The 15,308-nt window shown below is 43.2% G+C and overlaps 1 protein-coding gene across 1 annotated transcript in view; it reads right to left on the bottom strand.

Moving 5' to 3' along the window:
- The window catches only part of Nup75 (nuclear pore complex protein Nup75), a 70,468-nt gene that overhangs the window by 7,727 nt on the left and 47,433 nt on the right, over nucleotides 1–15,308 (bottom strand). The window contains exons 18-20 of the mRNA XM_050193420.3: nucleotides 14,905–14,990; nucleotides 11,608–11,639; nucleotides 9,699–9,890 (exon numbers count right to left, since the gene is read on the bottom strand). Of these exons, the coding sequence (XP_050049377.1) occupies nucleotides 9,699–9,890; nucleotides 11,608–11,639; nucleotides 14,905–14,990 (310 nt within the window). The remainder of the gene's footprint in view (nucleotides 1–9,698; nucleotides 9,891–11,607; nucleotides 11,640–14,904; nucleotides 14,991–15,308) is intronic.

Here is a 15,308-nt window from a genome sequence, read left to right as displayed (position 1 = left end):
CAAGAGATTGAAAACATTAAAACTTGGAATGTGGGAATTTCATAACATAGGCATGGGTATCGAGCTTGCTTTGCTGTTTATTTTTGTGCCGGTCATATAGAACTTATTCCGAGTACTTGCACTGTCTTGCTTGTAAGGAAGCCTCTGTTTCGAAAGAAATACACCAGTTGAAAATCAGTATTGTGTTTGTTTTATCCACATTTTGTTTTCGAGTTGTTAGTTTAATCACGTCCAACCAAATAGCCCAAATTGGCACGTTGAGGATGGGTGTGGCAAGGGGCATGCACTGACACTTCCAACCTGTCTTTTCAACACCTACAAGATGGACAGAGTGACAGTGCCTCATACAACTATGCTTTCCTCAGTCGTGTACCCTTTGTGAGACCTGAAGGTCAGCTTCCCTGGAGAGTGAAAATTTTCTTCTGTGAAGAAAGTGAAACCCAAATTTTGATTGAGCAGTGCAAACGACTAATTTTACATTTAAAATCTTTGTCACAATTAAAGCACCTGTCGCTAAATGAAACCCTTAATAAATCACGAATGCAGGCACTGCACGCTTGGATTGGCGACTGCTTCTGCTTATTCAGAAAAACGCATTCCTGCCATAGAAAAACATGGGCTATGCAAGAACATGTGAAAAATGTGTGGTTTACTAATCCTGATACCTGAACTCACCTGGAAAATTGAACTTACTGCTATAAGCAAATCACTAGTCGCAATTAATAAAATAAAACTGTGATTCATTATGTGGAGCATATTTGTTTATTTATTTATTCATACCCTTACTAACCCATTCGGGGATCTATAGAAGAGGTGGGCATAAATAATACATAATAGAAGTGGGCATATAGTATATATAAATTAATGGCAATGAAAGTGGATGAAAAGTTTTTTCATCCACTTCAGCTGCGGTAGCTCAATTGGTTAGAGCATCGCACGTGTAATGCCAAGACGTGGGATTGTTCCCTACCTACGGCAAGCTGTTTATGCATCCACTTTCATTGCCATTAATTTACCATTTTTTTGGTTCAATTAGTAAGTACAAGTAATTTCCCCTATGTTTTCCTTGGTATCATTGTTTGCTGGCTTCTTGTGATATGATTAATAATTATCGGGCCCCTTAGTTAACCCCTTTTTTCTCGTTCTTAGATAACGAGGGTCTCGAATCCGGCACCATTAATGCCTGCAGGTAGCATGTGTGGGTTTGTTGACCAGTTGCCTTCACCCAGAAAGATCATGTACTCATGATGTCTGCGGCAGAGAGGATGTTCCACATCCACCACCAAGGTTTGTGAGTGGTGGCGTTGGCTAACACTCCCAAGGTTAGTTCTGGTAGAACACAAATACCCAAGAAAGTGGATGGGGAAACCGTGCCGCAGTAGCTAATTTGGTTAGAGTATCGCATGTGTAATGCGAAGACGTGGGATTGTTCCCCACCTGCGGCAAGTTGTTTTTTCATCACTTTCATTGACATTAATTTATCATTTTTTAAATTTAATTAGCAAGTACAAGTAATCTCCCCTATGTTTTCCTTGGTGTCTTTGTTTGTTGGCTTCTCATGAAATAATGATTTATAGTTATTTGGGCTAATGTATTTTCAGAATTGTTTCAGATTGTTTTGCAGCATACTAGGGAGTGTTGTTGAGTGAAAGGTTCATTTTGCTGTTGCAGCCAAAGAATCAAACGTCTCTTCACTGGCGTTATATTTTTCCCAGGCAGGAGTGGTATTGGAATGTTTGGCTTTGCAAAATAACCTTTCTTTTTATTGTTTAGTCATTTTAATGTGTAGTTGAATTATGGGGACAGAGATCGCTCGGTCAAGGTGATGTTTGTATGTAATTCTCAGCGAGTTCAATCATTTCATATTTAAAAAGCGTTTAATTGGTGTCTGCTATGTGCTTTGGGAGATATATAATACAGTTGACTTTCGTTACAATGAACCTTGGTAACCTGATAAAAAACAACTTTCGTCGCAATGTCTAACAACTTTATTGCAAAGAGTGAGTGACAAATGTTCAAAGTAAAAAAAAGAAGAAGAAGAAGAAGAAGAAGAAGAAGTCGCAGTTTCGCCTGAGAGGCGAAGCATCAAGCGAATTGACCTTCGTGCTGTCTTTCGCTTCAACGCCAACTAAACGTTGAAAGCACAACACATACAAGGCTACTGGCACTGGGCGCACTTTGTCCACATCGTAAGTCGCTTTGGAGATGCGGCGCCTGCGCGGGCGGCACTTTGTCCACATTGCAGATCCCTTTCAAGATACGGCGGCAGTGCCCTAAGCAGCAGCCACTGGAGTAGAACGCCCCCCTATCTCTCCTTTGCCTCCGCCCCGTGCCTCGGGCACACAAGATGATGGCATGCTTCCACCCTGCCTTCCTTCCTTCCTTGCGCACGCGATGTTGTGCCACGATCATCGGCTGACCCTCGCAAGTCAGTTGCCAACCCGTGCCTACTAGGCAAAAGTCCGTTTTATACGCCGATTTTGACAAAAGTTGCCGCTAATTTCGTCCGCTGCAGGCAATAGTCTGTTGTAGCACGGTCCATTAAAAGCGAACTTCGTTGCATTAATAAAATAGGTAGAGCAAACTAAGGTTGAAATATGGTCCATTATATCCGAAAGTCTGTTGTACGCGGGTTCATTGTAATGAGCGTATACTTTATGTACCAGCTGTAAAACTCAATTAGTGCATTGTTAATACTGATGTTGTCACCTTTATCGTAAAGTGTTATTTTCTTTTTTGTTTTTTGCCCCGAGGTAGTTGCCAGGATAATTCTGCATGCAGTACTGAGTGATCACTTAGTTCTGGGTAGACGTGTTATAGAAGAAACACTGCCGGGATGAAATTTTAAGATAAGGCTGAGTATGTTAGAGCACTGTTTGTTTTTTCACATTGGGGTAGATACCAGCTACGTCAAACCAAAGGTGAGGCATGTGTTAAGAAAATTACTTTCGAGGTTATTAGACAGCGTTACGGCTGGTTCGGAACATGTTATACCAGGAAGGTTAAAGTCAACTAAGAGGAGTAGTTGCGCATGACTGAATGGTGTTGTAACAGAATGCATTGCCTCGAGGAAGTGATTAGTGAAGAAGCATCTGCATAGGAAAGTCGATAGCATACACCGATAAGAATTTGTAGGTATGAGCAACTGCACAACACGAATGAAATTTCTATAGGTGAAGTGATATAGACAATCAAACAACAAAGGCTATGATGGGCAGCTATCAGGACATCTCCTCATTATTTGCCTACACGATCCCGTCTAAAAATGTCAAAATCATGGAATGGAATCATGGAATGGAATCATGGAATGGAATCATGGAATCAGCAGGAATGAATTAAACACTGCGTCATCGACGGTTGAATTCAGCCATGTTTCTGTTAGTATGAGAAGCTGACAATCAGAAGAATCAGTGAGGCTACAAAGTGCTTTGTGTTTGGGCAGTAGGCTTCTTATTTTAATATAAACAAGTGATACAGGTGTGCTATTTGGTTTTGCAGTAGTGCGTGACGGTAGCTATGAAAATGATATGACTCTATTGTAGTGTTATCATACTTGTAAGTTATGTTCTCCATGATTAGTTCATCATACCAATGTTTAAAAGGTTTCCGTAGGGACTTGCCAAATTCGATTAGTTGTTTACATGCATGCCGAATGTTAGATGAGTAATCTTCTGATATGCCATGGTTGGACACTCTTAGTTGTTTAGCATTTGAAAGAATATGTTGTTTCACTTTGAAGTGTGCTAATTTGACAATTATGGGTCTCTTTCTATTAGTGCTGTATCTGGCAATTCAATGGGTGTGCTTGATTTCTACGGCGTCTAACTTTATGTTAAGCTTGGAATTGCAAAGTTCTGCTATCTTGTTTTCCAATTCTTGCCACGTTTTTCGCTCAATGTCAGCTACGCCAAAAAACACAAGGTTAGAACGAGCCCTATCTTCTGAATCGTTCAGTCATGATTACATGCCGGAAATGGCTTTTGTGTTTTTATCAACAACTGTCTCGACGCGACCAACTGCACTGAAGACGCGACGCGTCTTCAGTGCAGTTTCTGCACTTTCAGAGTAGTTTCTGCTCAATGATGTTACTGATGAGAAAACATAAACACTTAGTGACATTTCACGTCATCAACACGGATTCTGCGCAAGCATATGGATGGCACGAACATGCACAGCGAGCACCGCGGCATCGAAGCACAAACGGAAGCAGATGCAATGATTCTTTTCCCTACCTCCAAGCGCTTTCCTCCTCCGGCCGCTCCCTTCTAACATAATTTCACCAATTTCACAGACGGGGCATCTATGCTTGCTCGTAATAAAGAAATGCGCTATAGAGCTTGTTTCCCATATCCTAATGCGACGTCTTGTCAAGCTAGAGTTGTAGCATTGGCTGAAAGAGTGCATTCTCTCAAATCCACTGCTGTGGATCAACTGCTATGGCAATCTGCTGGTGGGCACGAGGCTGCAGATTTGATCCAAAACCCACAGCATTCTCATTTCGGTGGGGGCAGAATGCAAGAAATACTTCTGTACATGTATTTAGATTTAGGTGCAAGTTAACGAACCATGGGTGGCAAAACATATGGCTCTCTTATAATACGGCATCTCTTGTAACCCACAGTGTTATTTAAGGACATTGAACTATAACTATTAAAGACATACTGATTACAGTTGAATCTCAACCAAAAATAAATGCAGGGATAACAAGTTACTTGATATATAATGAAATAAATCTAAAATTTTGTTGCCCATGCTTCATTTCTATAAGAACACCTTCTACTGCTTTAATGAAACCGAAAATGCAAGGTCCAAGATATCAGTTACAGTGAAGCTAATATTTGTCCACTTTCAGTACAAAATGTGTATTCTGGTGGCAAGAATGTCGAATACTGTACTTGAATGGCACATTCTGGATTTGCGTGTCTTGGCCAGCGACTTGACTTGGCTGGGCCACAGTCAACAAGCCAACGTACCAACCCATGAGTTGAGTTGAGTTGAGTTGAGTGGTTGTAGGCTACTGGCGGGATTAGCCTTGCAGTAGCTGCCGGCAATTGCTCCACCGTAGCGACACTTAAAATACATAAATCATATAAATCAGACACAGACCTCACAACTACACTACACATAGTCACACCTAAGGTCACCATGTGGAGGCCAAATCCGTGTCCTGCAGGTAATTTAAAAGAAGGCGAGAAACCTCCTTCCTATCTAACCGGTTCCCGCGCGGGAAAACAATGTCCTGTATAGAACTGTGGGGAATTCCTGTCCTCTTGAGGGACCCGAATAACACGCTCCTTTCCGCGTCATACAGAGTACAGCACATAAGGTAATGTTCTATGTCACCGCACACACCACACGTTGAACATAATGGTGACAACGCCAGGCCAGTCTTACACATCCACGCATGTGATCACACCAATTGCAGAATTGCATATTAAGGGGGGACACGGGTCTTTGCGGCGAGAAAATCGCAAAAAAAAACGATTTTTTGAAAACCAAATTTTCGAATTCTACAGCTAATATTCCTTTAATTCACCAAGTTTCGAATCTCAGGGAAGAGTATTTCGTCCGCAATATCAATTTATAACATCACTGTGAGCTAAATTCCGCGCAAAAACAGCCCTTTTTATCGCGGCGCATAGCTCTTTTTCTATGCGCACGATCGCAGCCATCTTGGTCTCGTTGGAAAGAGGAGCCTTCCTTCTTTAATTTCCCGCCAAAAGTGACTCCGTCGGTACGCCAGTGAAATTGAAATCCGGGGAAGAAATAAGCCAGAACGCGCGATCCGATTCGTTGACTAGCGCACGTGACCAAAAACGCGTGCTGTGGTTGGCTGCGCGAGGTTCCCATCGTCTGCTCCACTCCGCAGGCAACGCGATGGCGCGTCTCGTAGCTTTGTTGGCACATGCCCAACAATGTCCAGTCCACCGGGGAAGTTCACCACGAGGCACAAGTTCGGCAAAAAAAAGAAGCGATCAGCTTATAACTTTCAAAAGCGCTCCATTGCTTCTGAAAGCATCGAGAGTAGCTCGCCGCCAACTGCAAATGATGCCGAAGCCGCAGACGATGCCGAAGTAGGCCTAGACAGCTCACAAATGAGTGAAATCGTTACGGACAGCGGCCGCGTTCGGCATGACGCTGCAATGTCGCAGCGTGCGGATTTTTTTGCAGAGGGAGATGATTGCTAAAAAAAACTTCAAGTTCTTGCGTCAACGCCAGCAACAAAGCGGGTGTTGGATTTGCTCACTCGCGCCGACGGCGCTGCAGCTGCGCCAGTCGACGCCGACGCAGGCTTCGCTATCCTCAGTAGGACTCCGTGAACGCACTGATGTCGTTTGTCAAGTGCAAGGTGTGCGGCGGCAGCGTCGCAGGAGGCAAAAGCGAACGGTCATCTGGCCTCGCCATAAAGATCGTTAGCACGTGCGCGTGTTGCAGCGATATCGCGTCGGCGTGGAGCTCGACCCGCATGAACGACAACCTTGCCGCGCACGCGATGCAAGCCACCGGGAATCGGCGAAAGGTGCCAAATGATGTTTTTGCCGCATTTGGGTGGCCGTGGTCAGAGCGACTACATTAATGGTGGCTTTTAGCCACTTTCACTGCAAAATAATGCAAAATTATTTCTGTACTTTTGATTAAAAGTGAATGTATTCCTTTTTTCTCGTTTTCTCGAAACGCTGACTTTTGACTTGTTGCTGATTTGCCGCGGCGATATCTCTGCCTTCAAAGCAGATAGAGCCATAATTTTTGTTGTGGCTTGTAGCTGAGTGTGCAAAGTACACAATGGTAGGGTCAGATTTTGGAATTTATGCTTTAAACATTTTCTATTCTGCTTTAGAACAGACAGTGGGGTAGCCACAATTTGAACAGTAAAAATTGAATTGCTATAAAATTGCTAATATTTGATGTATCAAAATAGTATTCCTACCATTGTGTTCCTTATGTTTTCTAGTACCCAGGCATGTGCCAATATGAATTTTGTAGCGCATTTCCCCTCCCCCCTATTGTTTGTGCAAATTATGAACAATTAATTTCATTTATCTTCAGAACTAAATGGCCTATTGGAAAAATAATTACATATTTGAAATCAGCACAAAAGTCCTAACAAGAATGGAAAGTTTCATGAATATTGATGGAAAACATCATGAACATTATTCGAAGAACAGTGTCCCCCCTTAAGGACCGTGCAAAGGCTTAGCATTGTTCATGGGCCATGTATCGGCACAGTAAGCCATTGATAGACCATCAAAATTTTCCCATTGGATGCATCATGCTTGTGTTGCTTTTGCATAAAACTGATCGTGAAATCTTTATCTGATATCGCCATGTATGCTTATTTTATACATCGGCTATAACAAAAGCATTTTAGTGGGCTTATGCAAATATCAGGTCTTCAGCACGAAGCGAAAAGTAATTAGTGCAGAGTAATTTTGAACAAAGTAGTTCAAATTGTAGGATTTGCATAAAACCATGACATAAGTACCGGATGTTGACAAATGTAAAAGAAAATTGTTTACTTGCCAAAAAGGAATCAGGTTCATCTCAGAATACAGTTTATTTTCAAAGTGCCGTAATGCATAAATTTTTATGCAAATATGCAAGTTCAACATTTCTTACAACTCCAGTAGTACAGAAGATTTGTTACGCCACAGGAGCATTTTGTGTTCGCCAGTCGTGCATCATCGTGATGCTGTAAAGTACAGCCTTGACTGCACGACGTCGGCTGTTTATGCAATAGCCAAGAGTTCGACGAAAGTTTGTCTGGTCAGGTGACATGACGATGAAGAAATTGCGGTCACTGGCCAAGTCAAGGTGAAAATAACACAGAGATGTTTCGGGACCCGTACGGGTTCCTTGATCACACTAAAAGTGGGCAAGAGCCCCAAGTCGTTTTTATGCGAAAATGTGACTTAGGGAACAGGTGTAGCTGGCAGGAAGATTTCCATCAGTCCTGTTGATACTGTTGTCAGTAGTTTGAATAAATAAAGATTCTAACAAGAGTCACGTCATCAAATTCTTTTCCTTAGCCATTATAGCAGTGTTTTCCCAATCGATGCGGTGACTGCGATTATCGGCGTGTTCGGCAAGGGCGCTCGAGACTTTTTTCTTGTTGGAGACGTCCCTTTGGTGCTCTTTTAATCGTCTTGTGAATTTGCCGGTTTCACCGATGTAACTGCAGCTGCAGTCTGTGCATGTTTATGCAGTGTTGTGCAAACTCAACTTGAGGCTTTCCGCTGACACGCAAGCTTAACCCGTTCCATTCAATAAGCGCACATGCAAAGTTGGTAGGCATGCTCGCTGCTTTTGCGGTCCTCAATCCTGCCCTCATGCATGATCTCAGCCCGATCATCAATAGGCAGCATATTTTCTGCGACACTTTACAGTCTCCCACCATGCCTGCCCTGGCTGTTGGGACTAATCGAGGCTGTTTTGCCAAGCGTAAGCCACGATAGTTACTGTTTAGTGCCACGTCGAAAATTTAAAAATATAAAATTTAATGGCAAAATTAGGATGCAGTTAATATGAAAATTTTTACTCAAGGTGTTGCTTCACAACAGTCAGAATTTCGCCTTGAGGTGTGGTTTCGTGATAGCGCTGCTGCGAGACCACGTTTAAGGCAAAGTTTGCACAAGCCTACATTTTAGCCTTTGATGCAACTTTGTTGTAATGAGGTTTAGTTTCAATGGACACAAAGTAAAAAAATTATTTGAGCTGTATAATTAAGCTACCCTCCTACAATGCCAACAATGCCACCCTTGCCACGAGAGGAGGCTTGGTGGGCCACAGAAGATCCAATAACAAAAGATAGGTGGCAGTGCCACCTTGAAATTCTTTAGCCACCTTCCTGTGATGTCTTTATGTTCGGGCCTAGCTTAGTTTTTTTTTATTGGCAAAGATGGACTACGCTGTATTCTAAAGAGGCCAAAGGCTTAACTTGTTCCAACAAGTTTTACTGAGCCACCCCCAGTGACACAAATATGAGAAAATACTTATAAGACCATGATGACACACTGACATATTGAAGCTGGGTTTCTGGCACAAAATTTCAAAGCTGGAACTTTGGCCTTCATTTGGCAGACCAACTGTATATGCAAAAACATAATGTGGAGTATTGCGCAAACTGTTGCAGCACAAGACACTGACCCGGATCGAGCTGGTGAGACCCCAGTGGCTTGAGACACTCCTTGCCGTTTTACTATTACCTAGTGTTTTAAGACGCCAATGGGAAATTGAAACCACCAAACAAACGCGACGCTCACGGCCTCCAACCAACGCCTCAGCTAGCATTGCTCATTAGCGTCACTTGCTCCAGGTAATATGATGGCAGCCAAAAGGGCATGTTGAAAGAGGAGATGCTCGCAGCAGATGCACGATGAACTCTCACTCAACGTGCTTGGCTGGTCCTCGCCTGTTGTTTCCGTTGCTACAGGCCTCAGCTACTTATCCTTGGCCGCAGATGGCAGTACATGTTTGCCAGTTCACTGACCCACGAAAACAGCAAAATACCGAGGTACCACAAAAACTGGCATGACTTGAAGGAAGAGTGCTTTTCATTAAAGTCTACCTACTTCTGTGAAATGAATGAAAACAGTTTGACAGAGTTCTCTATTAGTTTAAAGTGATTTAGAATTTCTCTTTTAGTGCCCCTTAAATATAATTACTTGCTCTGAAAGAGGCCCGGAAGAATGACAACTTACAAGTGAGGTGCAAGCTGCGAGTCGATGAGGTCAGTTAGAAGACGTGCAGCTGCCTGGCCAGGAGGCTTGCGCTGAAACTCCCGGTAGTTGGCAAGGAATGTCAGGCGGTCACTGAACAACATGCTCTCGCCCATGTTCTCAAGCAAGTCCAGGCAGGGCAGCTCCCGCCGTTCACTGTACTCAGCCAAGAACCTGTGGTGTAGAGGAAAAATGGGAGAAAGGATTGCAACAAAAAATGCCATGTAATTTTTTTTTTTTGCATAGAAACCAATCACAATATGACAGAAAATCAAGTGCAATGGGCAGCTCATATTCTAATGCTTAGTTTGCTTCACATGCAGTACTCAATACTTTTTTTCTCGGCTAATAACAGCAACACCATTGCACCATTTCGAGTGAAGCCATAGTGCCAAACACACATACTAGTGCTTGACAGCTGAGTGTGGGTTGGGTTGTGTGTCGACGGTGCTCAATGTCTTGCAGAAAACACTGACTCAGCAATTTGAAAGTCTATATTAAAAATGCAACAAATAAATAATGTTACTGAAATCAAATTTTCCTTAACAAGCAGCCAATTATTCTGCTCTGCAGCGGAAAAGATGTATAGACAGGTTCTCCTGATCTGTAAGCAGCCGTGTACCGAACGTTCAGTAAATGAGAGCTCAAATGAAGGCCTTGTAAATAAGTGGCAATCCTTGTTAAACTGCAGGCTCGCTGGTGCTCTAATGTCTCATGCAAAAGTGGCATTTCATGGTTTATTTTGTTTGACACCATGTTTAAAAGCAGGAACACGTGGCTGTTTGATCCGAATACCGTATTTGCATGATTTCACCGTGCCACTGATTGTAATGTGCCGTCCAAATATTATATATATATTATATATATTACCATCCAAATATCCAGAAAAATAACTTGGTGCGAATCCTACTGCGCACATCAAGTAACAAAATCTGAGTTGACGCGTACCGTGTTGAAACAATTTTATGGAACGTACAAAGGCACACAGATATGGGTACAGCTGAATTTTGGTGGCTAGTCGCAATCGGAGTCCAACGACGCCTCCTTTTCGCTGTCTGCCGACCACAGAAAGTCAACTTCAGTTCCATTCAATGCATTAGAAATGCCACACTTCTGGAGGTATGCAACAACTGTCGCCTGCGGGAGAGCATTCCATGCACCATGGGCCCACCTTACGATGTCTCCAAGCGTCGCTTTCTTCATACAACCCATACAATGGCAGCGTGGGCTAGCTATCTTGCATTGAGCTTTCTTTATAGTAATAATCGGTTTCGTTTTTGATTCTGAATTAGTTACGATTGTAACGTGCATGCATATTTTAATACACCTTTTATTCAGGAAAGGTGCACGTCAGAATTGTGCAAACACAGTAAATCAGAAGTGTGCGTCATGGGTGGCAATGGAAGGCAAGAACTGCCGATTTTCTCGGTGAAAAGAGCATAGGCACCATCAGTCAGTGCCATGGCAAAGCACAATGCATGCCATGTTCCATCACACCAGTAACAGACTGCACCACTGCTCCTCTTGTCACACTATGAGAGTAAAAATTTTTCAGTCTCTCATTTCCCCGAACCACATGTTGTGATTTGTAATGGACAAAACACGCAAATTATGATGGCCAAACATGGCATTAAATGCTATTTCTGTGAAAGATCCGAGTGCAAACCTGTGAGCAGTTCAGCCGTAAGAGCCATCCATTACGAATCTCTTATCCACACAGCATTCAGTACATATTAGGTCCACTATGAAAGACGAACTTAAATTATTCCCCCAGTAACTATACACCTAAGTAAGCATTCTGCAAGCCCTATAATACATTACTTAACAGTGCCCAGTAGATACTATCAGCATGTGAAGTGCGCAGCTTCAGAAGCACTGCAAGTAGACTTACTGGTCTGCCAGTCTTGATGTTAGTACTGGATTCTGTAAGGAAAAAGGAAAGAAAACATAAGTTCTAGTTCAAAGAAAAATTATCAAACATGGCTATGCAAACATTCTTCCAGGTAAATGAAGTGTGAAGCACAGACAACTACAGCTGTATAGAGTCCATTATGAAAGTAAGGCGCATTTTCTGGGAAAAATAGATTTATTGAATGGACCTGTACAAATGGTTAAAATTCTTCAAACTACTCTCTCCCTGCATCAACACACTTGCGGAGACGTGTCTGCCACGCCTGGAAGGCACCCTGAAAGTCCTCGACAGGAATGTCTCTCAGAAACGCTGTAGCAAGCTTTTGGATATTTTCCACGGTATCCCAATGCTTTCCTTTCAGCACTCTCTTCAGCCGGGGAAAAAAGAAAAAGTCGCATGGAGCCAGTTGGGACTGTAAGGGGGATGGGGGACCACGGGGGTATTGTTCCGGGCCAGGAAGTTCGTAACGATGAAGGACGTGTGGCTAGGGGCATCGTCATGGTGAAGCTTGACTGTGTCAGTCAGCATGTCAGCCCTCACGCACGCGACCTGGCATTTGAATCTCTTGAGCACCTCTGGGTAAACGGCTGAGTTGACTGTTTCTCCCTGCGGTACAAACTCAAAATGGACGATTCCTCGGGCGTCAAAGAAGACAATGAGCATTGTTTTGGTGTGAGACTTGGTCATTCGCGCTTACTTGAGCCGGGGGGATGAGATTGTGTGCCACTCACTGCTCTGCCTTTTCAATTCTGGGTTGTACTCGAATATCCAGGATTCGTCTCCAGTTACGATAGAGTTAAGAAAGTCCAGCTCATTTTGAATCAAATCCAACAATTCTTAACAGTGCACAATTCGAAGTTCTTTCTGATCTCCAGTCAACACTTTCGGCACAAGCTTCGTGCAGGCCTTGCGCATTTGCAGATCCTCGGTCACTATCCCATGAACCGCAAATGTGGACATGTGTAGGGCAGAACCCTCGCCACATTTCCCAACCGTTTTTACAGCGCTGCCATGGATAGTCGAGTCATAATAAAATCATGCGCATTACTCTCATAATGGATCCTGCATGTTTTGCTTTGCTAACAAAAGCAAATGACACACAAAAAAGTAAGCATGAAGTCTGCTGATCATGATTAATCTTGCTGTAGTGCCTATAGTGCAGAAATTTAAAGTGTTCCTCAGCACACAGCACTCTATTTTTGTTGCATAGCGGCAAGTGCTGTATGTCGTTACTAAATGCAATAAACTGAGCTGCAGTACTATTCCACCCACAATTGGATGCCTGCACAGGAAATTCAGTCATTCAGGGACCACTCTAACATTGTATGAAGCACCTTCTTAAATACGGGTTGTTTCAGCGAACACTAAGATTTTTTAGAGTTGCCTGTGGGAGAGAGCTCAATTCCAGATCATGAGATGGTGGTCTACTCGAAGCAGCGGACACTACTTAAAAAAAAAAATTGAAATGTGAAATTGACTAATTAACAAAAATATACTAATTACATTTTTAACTAGTTACTATATGACCCTTATTGCAATTTACAATTTCTAGCCGTAGAGTTCACAAGGCGGATCCACTTGGAATGTATTCTCAGAACGACACCAGTTTCGAGATATTAATTCCCAAACTTTGCGGAGAAATGCATTGGCGTAAATGTCGTGTTTCGCTATGGAGGCATTGTATGTCAGCTACCCCACCTGTTTGATTCTGTTTGTTTCCTGTCACTCAAAACACTAAGCAACAGAAAAATTACAAATGGAGTCTCGGATTGCTCGAGCCCCACCAGCTCGACGTGCACTGGCATCTCGTGCCACGACAATTCTCACCTGCCGAGCATGTCAAAACTGTCAAAATGTGGCACCTGAAGAAGCTGCTGACCTAGGCCGAATCTGAGGAGTGCATGTGTAAGCTTGCTGAAGCCACAAAAATGGCAAAAAATTTGGGGAGGACGCTTCAGCTTCACCTTTAAGAGTGGAAGGCGACGGCATTCAAAGATTCCTGACTGCTTCTCCCGCTTCCTGGCAACTGCTGCTTAGGTAACCGTAACGTTTACCGAAAAACGCTGGCGGCAAATGCTACGCATGAAGGTGGCACTTGCCTCTGTGCGCCACTGCCGCAGATGCACAGAGGCAAGCACCACCTGGATGGTCTTATTGCAAGGAACCGAGTGGGGCGCGCTGCTCTATGAATGGTAGAAACGCTGGAAAAGGGGTTTGTGTTTGAGTTTTCGCGTAACAGAATAATGTTTTCTCGCATATTGAAATTACAATCTCACACTATCATGTCTGTAGGTTGCGCGTAAGTCGTACTTATAGATTTTTCTGATGCACTTTATTTTGAGAAATTCAATTAGTTCGGCAACGCCTCTGTACCATGTGGAGGGCCTGCGTGTTTCCATATGTGTGGTTCGGGATGATTTTTTGCAGACAGCCAACGCTGGCACTGGACGCCGACACCAGATATTTTTCGACACGGGGCCTTTAACGCTGTCGCTTTGAAGCAATGTGCGTTTTTGGCCTCTGGGCCCAATCGATACACATTGGCACTTCATGCCGCAACAATTCGGGCAGGGCTTTGCATTACGTACATAACTACAGTTGAGTGCCAAATTTTTTTGTGAATGTGGGTAGCACATTTTCGAGGTTATGTTTTTTGTTCTGTAGTATGTTTGTTCATGTATTTTATTTCCAACATGTACAAATTAGGTTCTACTGAACTACTCATTTATATCAAATATGGCTAAAGTGAAATTTCATTATAGCTGGCCTTTAACCCTTTTGTCACAAAATCTTTCCTGGAAAATTGCAGCAATATTTCTAAGTCTTCTTTTACTTTTCTGAGGTTCTTCATGTACTGCGCTAACTGAAAAAGTAAATGTATGCTCTACATATTCCTTTTACTCAATGAAAACATTGAATAACAAACCTTGTTTTTAGAAGAATAGTTCTCATAATGCCCCCGTAGAAGTCTTCAATAATATTATCTCAATCATGGGAGCAAAACAGATGCAAGCTGCAAAATAATATGCACGAGCGTGCCATCTGAGTAGTGGACGGTGGGATGCATAGATGTGTGGCAATTAAAGCAATGGAAACTGCAGTGTTGACGAGAAGGACTCGCCCTCGGCAATATTGGTACGAATTGGTAAGACGAGTAGAGCTCAGGCTTAGGCGTTACAGGGTTAACTCTCGTGAGCTAACTCTCCAACCTTGACTTTCACTGGATTCCTATCGACTTGTGTTTTGCACGATGTGCCTAAAAGGTGCACAACTCACCTTGCAACGCATGGCCCAGGTCAGTGCAATGCCCAGCTGGCCCTTCTTTGCCATACGAACCGCCAGTGTCTGGCAGATGTCCTTGACTGGAAAAGAATTGCTGAAGCTACACACACTGAGCGCAGCAGGAAACCTACAATTCCGCACAAAGGTTATGTTGCTCTCTGCAGTGACTTTAAGGTGCCCAATTTTCCTTTGTGCCCTATGCAATGGCACCGATGAAATTACACGGAGCATGACAGCCCACAGAAGCAGCTACTGGGTGCACGCATGCACTGCCTTCCAGATCCTAAAGGAAATGGCTAAGTGGAGGCTGTTAATTTATCCTGCACTGCCTGCAAGGCAGATGTCCTTGACTGGAAGAGAATTGCTGAAGGTGAGCATGCATGCACACAAACACACAC

Source organism: Dermacentor andersoni, chromosome 3, assembly GCF_023375885.2.
Source record: "Dermacentor andersoni chromosome 3, qqDerAnde1_hic_scaffold, whole genome shotgun sequence".
NCBI lineage: Eukaryota > Metazoa > Arthropoda > Arachnida > Ixodida > Ixodidae > Dermacentor > Dermacentor andersoni.
Note: the sequence above shows the minus strand (reverse complement) of the source record. Positions and strands in the feature narration are given on the sequence as shown.